The sequence below is a fragment of the Sphaeramia orbicularis genome, chromosome 1 (assembly GCF_902148855.1).
Source record: "Sphaeramia orbicularis chromosome 1, fSphaOr1.1, whole genome shotgun sequence".
Taxonomy (NCBI): domain Eukaryota; kingdom Metazoa; phylum Chordata; class Actinopteri; order Kurtiformes; family Apogonidae; genus Sphaeramia; species Sphaeramia orbicularis.
In genome coordinates this window covers 21757864-21766750 of record NC_043957.1, presented here as the reverse complement: position 1 = coordinate 21766750, position 8887 = coordinate 21757864, and the positions used below count along the sequence as shown (strand labels likewise).

The 8887-nt window shown below is 35.6% G+C and overlaps 1 protein-coding gene across 2 annotated transcripts in view; it reads right to left on the bottom strand.

Annotated features, from left to right (window-relative positions):
* Positions 1-968: 968 nt before the first annotated feature.
* The window catches only part of radil (Ras association and DIL domains), a 43450-nt gene continuing 35531 nt past the window's right edge, over positions 969-8887 (bottom strand). For both annotated transcript variants that reach the window (XM_030141710.1, XM_030141716.1), the window contains 4 exons: positions 8772-8824; positions 6556-6695; positions 1283-5274; positions 969-1235 (listed from right to left, as the gene is read on the bottom strand). In XM_030141710.1, coding sequence (XP_029997570.1) covers positions 5175-5274; positions 6556-6695; positions 8772-8824 — 293 coding nt within the window. In that variant the 3' untranslated portion in view covers positions 969-1235; positions 1283-5174. The remainder of the gene's footprint in view (positions 1236-1282; positions 5275-6555; positions 6696-8771; positions 8825-8887) is intronic.

Here is an 8887-nt window from a genome sequence, read left to right as displayed (position 1 = left end):
ACCACAAGTTGCAAATAACACTGTGTTAGTATTAAATACATTAAATAAAACATTGTGATTATATCTGGTTTGTTTTAATAAATAAGTCAATATTTTGGGTGATGCATACAATGGTAAAGAGTCATCCTCATGTTACCACATTGTCATGTCAATAAAACAGACTTTTCAATATTTTACTCCAAAATGTATTTCCAGCATAGTTGAACATAATATCGAAAAGGTTTTGTCCTTGATATTTGTCCAGAACCGCATGTTTTGAATGTTTGTGTAAAGCTTAAAAAAATTGCTGTCCATTTCAAGTCCACGTGTTACCAAGCAGTAATTTGACATTTTTCACCTGAAAATTTTATCTCCCCAAATTTTATTATACATAATATTAAAGTGCTTATAAATACCTACTCAAATATGTCTAATACATGCACGTAAGTTACTCTGCTTACATGACAGACTGTTGAACACCAGATGTGTCCACTTGTTACCCGCTTAATCGGACCCAAACGCATTGTGTTCCAAGTGCTTTTGTTGTCATAGCGAAATGAAAAATGGCTGACACTCAATTCATCATCACCTTCTACTTGGGCAAAAGGATTTTGGATGTGTTAATCTGCTACAGCATTTTTATTTTGTAATTTTTTTGCAAACTGTCTTTGCTATAAATGTGCAAAATCATCTACTAATGACAGCGGAACATTAATAAAAGCATTGTTAATCTTTGGCGATGAATCCGTCATTGCTCTCCGCCATGTTGGAAACTTCAAAGGTTATTTTCACCACGGCAGCTCATGTATCAAAATTTTTTTCCCCAGTTCTCCAGTGGAAAATGGGATGTTCATGTGCAATTTTAGAGTTTGTAACTTTTTTTTTTTTTTTTTTTACCATAATTCCCATAGCATGTGAAGGCAGGATTAGACCAGATGCAGGCAAAAGTGACTCAAACTCCACGAGAACAGAGAAACTTATTTGTTTTCTTGAAGTGGCAAGAAAAACCTAAGTTAACTTCTGGTCAGGAAATTTCATACGTCACGAGAAATACAACATGAAGAAAAACTGAAATAAACTGCTAAACTTTGCCTGTACAAGTCACCTCCAAAGTCGTAAAGAACGAGACGCTGGTGCTGCATCACCGGTGGAGCTACGTAGTAATGAATGCCAACATCGTTACTGTAGCAACCACGTGATAGACCGGTGACGTCTGTTCGTATAAATCCGATTTGATTACTTCCAGTGTAGACAGTCTGTAGGCAAATCAAATCAACTCCTCAAATCAGATTCTGAGACCAACTGTGTCAGACTTGAGGGCTTTTTTTTTTTTTTTTTAATTGTCTGACATTTAATGATAAACAACCTGATCATTTCTGTATCTGTACTGCAGTTGTACCTTGTGTTACTTGGCTCGAGTGTGTCAGGATGTGCAGGTGTAGTGGCTGTTTGTCCTCCTGGTCCTGATGCGGAGGCCCGGCTCGTCTCTGGGGAACTCAGACCACAACAGCATCCAACTGACTGAGCACCGCCTTTTCTCCTGTAGTGACCTAGACACGGCGTTCAAGGTGTTTCTACGACCAGAAAATACTGTTTTCTTTTTTTCCATCAGTAGATTTTAGTGTTTACTGACATGTTTTAGAAAAAAAAAAATCATAGTTTAGCAAATGCAGATTCTCTTTTGAAAGTCCCAACACCATGTGACCAAGTATTGAATATTTACAAAGCACTATTTACACTTCTGAAACACACACACAAACATACAGCGTATTTTCACAACATGAGGATGGTTTTTATACAAGATTGTGCATCAGAAACAGAAGGAAGCATGTCACCGTGATCATCAGGTCATGAATAAAGTCCCACTCCAGCTGTACATTCATCCTCTTCTAAAGTTTCATCATGGAGTTGAATATAAAACAAAAACATTGGGCTGTGGTTCGTTGACATTCTTGAGTTTGCTTCCACTCCACGGTAGAAGTCCACATTCATACACAATGCCTCAGTCTGTTGTACAGGCTGATAGTGCTTTGGGAGCTGATAACAAACAGGTTTACAAAACATTCCACTCTAAAAGCACTATGGAAAACATCCAGTGTTCACTGCAAATGCTGCAAGAGGAGAGGACTTTTTGGTGATTGCTTACACACTGAAAATGAACAGAGGTGTCAAAACCTGAACTGTTTTTGTAACCATGCCTTAAAGGCATCAAAATATACATTTTCCGCTTTGCACTTTTGCAACACACTAATATAAAACCCTCCACACTGCTGTACAGAAAACATTGTAACCACTGGATAAGCACTTCTGTTCAACATGAAACACATATTGAAAATCAGAACTGTATGATTTTCACATTAGACTGATTTATTATGTTAAGTGTCATGATATTTGTTGTGATTTAGTTTTATATAAATAAAAATGAGTCAAACTGAGTTGAAAGTGCAGGGTTTGATGTGGTGACACAAGGTGAGATTTGTGATGTACAGCTTTGGAAAGAATTATTAAACCACTTGTGATTTTATGTAGAACAGTTTTTCTGAAATCCTTGAGAGAAGTTAAATTATAAAACTTATTTATTAATCCAAATTAACTCAGTAAATTATGTATAAAAACATGCTGAAAAGGTAAGATCTCCTAATTTTACAGTAGATCATTAAAATATTTGAGACACTGTTCTGGATACAGGACTAAAACAATGCAAAGTTTTCTTCTTCCTCCAGAAGTAAATGCATCCTCTTCCTTTTAATCTCCTTTTAATCTCTTAATACTATTTTTATTGACCTTTGAACAGCATGTTTTATATGCTGATTATTGCAACTGTACAGAAGTACATTACATTCAAAAAATAAATCATGTCTGATGATTATGAAATTAGATTCCTAAGTTATAAAAAAAAAAGTGTGGTTATTTATCATCAATAAATTTCTACTTAAAAATAGATTTTGATGTAAATCTTGACTTAAAATTAAACTAGAAATCCAGTAAAAGGAGTGATGTTTTATTTGTAGTATTAATATAAGACATATGGGACTTATTGGGTCTATTATTGGATGTGACTTCCATAGAAGATAAAAAGTCTAAATAAATCCAAAGCTTAATTATTACACAAAATCAAACAGTTTGATTTGTATCCTATATCCAAAGAAAAGATGAGATCCAACACAGTTTTTATGATTTATCAAAGTTCAGTCATTAAAGCTTCATGTCCATTTCTAGATTTTTTTTTTTCCAGGAAAACTTTTTTCATTCTATTCCTTAGATTCACTTCATGGGACAGATCAAGCGAAAGTGAACATCAGTGTCAAAAATTTCTCAAATAGGCTCATTTTTTAGCTTAAGAACTCTATTTTATGGAACTGTTTACAAAATTTCAGTATCACTTGTAGAAAAAAGGATGTAAAGATATAATTAATATAAAATTAAACCTAAAAAGGACTAAAATATGTAAATGCACTGCTAACTTTAATAATAATATTTGTTTTTCCTTGTATAAGTGTAAGTAAGTGTAAGTCTGTGAATCTGTAGGAACTAATTATTCAACAGTGCAAGAATATAGAAAGGTTACGACCAACCAAATTATTAGTCAACTATGCTCTGCTATTAGCTGTATATATCACTTCAGTTGTAATATGTATGTTCAATAAAAGTTTATTAGCATATTTGTAATGTTTTAGTTCCAGCGAAGTCTTTTATTCTGATTACTGAACAAAAACTGTTGTCCCTGTGTCACATATAAAAACTTATAATTTCAACATTTTTGTCCAATATTGATCACAACTGTAGTTTAACATCAAAGCTAAAGTCCTATGTTTAATTTAGGATCAATTTCTTATGGGAGCAGCATGTTTTGTATATTTGTGTAAGGTGGAAAAAAAGAGGTTAATTTTGAGTCCCTGTCACACAGCAGAATGTAACAAAATTTTATTTCTGTAAATTATAACATGTTTCATGTGAAAGTACTTACTGAGAACTGTTCATACATGTGTTAAACATGGAGATAAGTTATTTAGTTTAAACACAGAACTTGCTGAACAGGAAACGTGTCCCCGTGTTACCCCTTGATCTGACCCACTTTCTAAGGAAAATTAACCATTATAAACAAAATATTAATCATGAACAAATTAAAAAAAAATAAACTCATCTTGGTTTTATTTAAACTTTACTTCTATAATTTCACAATAAGTAACTCAGTTACACTTGACAAATAAGTTGGACTACTGTTAGTTGGTTTCTCAGCTTTGTCTATGTTATATTAGTATTTTTAGGTTACATCCGGGTTATTTTTTTATAAATTTGATGTTCTGATGAATGCTGATCTCGACTGTATTTTTTTCCCCTCTTTTGTCAATGCAATGTACTTCTGTAGAATTGTCCCTTATTTGTTATTTTGTTGGAGCTTCTTTTCATTTTAAAAACCTGCACAAAAAAAGCTGTACATTTTCTGATGCTTTTTCTATTTTTGTGTTCTTTGGAATGCGAGTAGATCTTTGACTGTAAAAGAGAAAAATAAGAATGTCGGTGTGTTTCTACTTTCAAAGTTACTTTCAGATGCTGCTTCTGTGGATATTTCCTAAAAAAGTAGAGTTTGACGGCAGAGTTTCATTTTGACGTAGAAGTGTTGCGTCTCATTGGCTTTGACAAAACAAAAGGAGCCGAATTCTACAGCAAGTGTGTAAGCGTTCGCAAAAGACGAGCAGAGGTACGTCTTCGGTCTGTGTCCGGCCGTTTGTCTGAGAGCTGTGTAGCTATTTCACCATGCTACTGAACATCTGAAATACAGACTAGTACAAATTCTTCTATAATACATGTGGAAAAAGAAGCCGTGTCTGATGTGTGCACATGCTTCGAGTGCTGACTGAACTGGAAATGAACGACGTACGCTCTACTGTGCTTTCAACCACATCCCACTGCAAACTGACTGGTTCGACGGCGCCTGCTTCGAATGCTGATTAATTAGGCGGCGTCTCCCTTTGAAGTCGCCGTCCGTTATGGATCCTGTGAGCAAATCCATGCGCCGTTATCTCCACTTTGATGGCTTGCCTTTGTGCTGACGTAGGATTCACATTCATATTTCATGCGGCGTTGTGTATGCATAGGTGTGTGTGTTTGTGTGTACCCTGTCCTCCCTCTTGGGTCTGGTGTCGTCCCGTTGTGCATTGTGTCTTGGTAAGTGGGGGGGGAGGCAGTGGCGGTCAGCAGGATGAGGCACTGATCTTCTCGGAGACTTCCGGGTCAGACTTGGCTACCAGGAAACGTAGCCGACCGCCTCCCAGACGAATCAAATCCACCGCGCTGCAAAGAGACAGGAAGTTGGGTAAATATCATATTCATTGTTGCAAGTGGAAAAACACGAACCCTTCCTTTAATTACCTCCGCCAAGGAGGTTATGTTTTTGCCAGGGTTTGTTTGTTTGTTTGTCTGTTTTTGTTTGTTTGTTTGTTTGTCTGTCCGTTAGTGTGCAACATAACTCAAAAAGTTATGGACAGATTTGGATGAAATTTTCAGGGTTTGTTGGAAATGGGATGAGGAAGAAATGATTAAATTTTGGTGGTGATCGGGGGTGGGGGGGCCCACGAGGGGGGGGCACTGATCGTTAGTGTGCAACATAACTCAAAAAGTTATGGACAGATTTGGATGAAATTTTCAGGGTTTGTTGGAAATGGGATAAGGAAGAAATGATTAAATTTTGGTGGTGATCGGGGTTGGGGGGGCCCATGGGGGGGGGGCCACTGATCAGCCTTGGCGGAGGTCTGCGCTCTCCGAGTGCTTCTAGTTTGTTAAATGCTATTTTATCAAGTATTACAGATCTCTACAGTATATTGTAAATATATTAAAAAAAAGCCAGAAAACTTTATTCTAGTTTATCCTTTTTACCTTGTTGTCTTAATTGTATCTTGCCTTAGTCCATTGTGCTCTATTGTCCAGTCAGATCTATTTATTTATTTATTTATTAATCTTTTTTTTTCTATTTTCATTACACTTCAAATGTCTTAATCTTTTTTTTTTTGTTTGTTTCAGATATTAGCAACAGTTGTGTTTCACCATTCCACCATGTCTCCTAATGTATTTCTGTATTACTCTTCTGGAATATTTTCCCATTCTTAATATGGGTCAAAACACAATAATATCCCATCAGAGAGCAAACTTTAATTGACTGCCATTCCAACATTTACTTCAATATAAAGTAGCTCCTTGTTTTGGATAATCCCTTAACTAAACCAAAAATGAATTTAAAAGTAAAAATGTGGGTCATTTAGCAACACTAATTTGTCAAATTGTCTCTAAGACAGAGAGATTTCAAATGCCATGTTTTGACCCATATGTAAATTTGCTTTGTGCCTATAAAAAAAAAAGCAAAGAGACAGGAAGTAGAGTCCGGTTACATGAAGCTCAGCACAGACAGGAAGAATACTCGAGTATCACTGTCTGGACCAATCGATCAGAGTAATCAATGGGCTCAAGAGGCCGACAGCGATTGGTTTGGTTAACTGCCCACTCCGTCATCAGTGTCACTGTCATAAATCCCCTTATTGTTGTGGAAAAAAAAACCCTGCAGATGGATGATGGTCTCACCTCTGGTAGTCCGCTCCGATCAGGCTGGTCCCATTCACTGCCAGGATGCGGTCTCCGATCCTCAGTCTGCCGTCAGAGGCAGCGGGTCCGTCAGGGATCAGAGTCCGGATGTAAATGCCTGGAGCATTCAGGGGAGTGTGCTGCAGGAAATACAAGTGTTGGTGTGTGTACAAGTGGACTGTCAACACCAAAACAGCACTGGTCTACAGGTATTTAGAAATCATCTACTGCACAGATCTGATGAAAACAGTTCTTTTTAGCTCTGCACAGTTTGAAACAGTTTATCTGCACTCTTTTTACTCTGAATAACTGAACATATTTTACTATTTTTAATCTTAATTCTTGTCTAACTTGTCTTATTTTTGTAAAGCACTTTTAATTACCCTATGTATGAACTGTATTATATAAATAAACTTACTTAAAATGTGAAAACATTACACACTTTGATAAGATTAAATAAAAAACAAATGACAAAAGTGCTTATGTACAGTCACAGAAAAAGTTATTAGACCATCAAAAGTCATCAAAAACAATGGTTATGCAATCAAGTACTAACTCCTGTGTGTATCATGTGACTAAAATAGACAGAAAAGAAAACATGGAATGCCTAAAAGCACTGTTTTTGGCAGTACAATGCCATAGCTATTGATGTAAGAACTGAAGTGATTTTGGTTATTATCAAGAAAACATGGAAAATGGATAGATATCAGCTCTGAAATTAAACTGTTATGAGCTATTTTTGTTGTTATCATTATATCTGTCTAAACAAATGTACCTTTAGTTGTGCCAGGCATTAAAATGAACAGGAAACTGAAGAAAACAAGGGGTGGTCTAATAATTTTTTCCGTGACTATATATGATGAAGTGTTATTACATGGGTTTATATACATTTACACAATAGATCTTACAATAAAATCTTACAGTAGAAGGAATCTGAAAACTGAATGCATTCTTATGTGCAGTGTTTTTAAATAAACCTGTTGGCTCAGAGAAATGGATTCCCTTTCTCTAGTTACTGTATCTTGAAAACTACAGCCGAATAGAACTTTCAAATTCATCTGTCTTTATTAGTGACCCAAATTTGGTCACGTTTCATTCTGGAAGCCTGTGTAGTTCAGGGGTGTTAGAAAATATCGGTTCTGCAATATATCGCGATATTTCATATCACAATACTGTATCGAAATTAAGAAGTACTGTATTGACATTTTTAGGTATTTATTCAAACACAGATATGGCAGATATTGTGATTTGTATTGCATCACCAGATTCTTGCCAATACACACCCCTAGTGTAGTTTAACCTTAATGATGGTTTAACCAAAGCCATGCTGTGATTTCAATCTTAAACACACAAATATAATGGTTTTCCATGGGTTTACCAGTGATGTGCAGGACTGTCATAATGATTAGGTAACTGCTGTATCACAATTACCAATTATTCAGAATTGTAATAACATCTAAATCGCAATTTCCACATCATTTCACTATTTAAGATTTGACAAACACTATTTTTATATTTACAACCACTTTATGTGTTTAATGTTAAGTGGCTGTGTACCGTATGAGATTAAATAATGTATTGTTAGGCTTCTTCTACACTACTGATAAAGAATAAGCAAAATAGTTACAGTTCATTAATTGTTCTATTAATTGTCCACTAATATTTCATTATTGTGACAGCCCCAGTGAGATAAATACCACCTATTATTAAACATAATCTCTGTACTGAGAGATGCAAAGTAAATGATTTAAAGTGGAAAGAGTGATCAGAGGTTTGAAAATAATAAATATTTGACTGAACTGATATGGGGTGATCAATCCAACTAAAAGTCAAAAAGTCGGAGCCCTGACCAAATATTTCATTATTTACTTCATTTCATCTGTATTATTTAGTTCACTTCACATAGTGTTTGTATTTATTTACTATTTACAGTGGTATCATTCTAATCCTTAGTGGTACTTCTAAATTCATCTGGACTGGTTTTGTTAATGAAAATGTTTTGTCTCTAATCCAAGTTCACTAAGGATGAACACTGATTTGGGTAAACGAGAACTTACATAGGTATCATTCAAATATTTTAGGTCTTCCTCGAAAAAGACATTTTTATTTCAAGGGACTTCCTGGTTAAATAAAGGTTAAATAAATACATTTGAATTATTAGTGTTGTTATCGCATATGGGTTTTTGTTGTATTCCAGGCCTAAAGGCTCAACTCACCAGTCCGTCAATGAGTCCCATGCCCAGTCCATACGGTCCTTTGTCCAGTTCCACTACAAACACCACACACAAGTCATCAGGAAGGGGAGAGGCGCCAGAGGAAGACACAGGGAAAG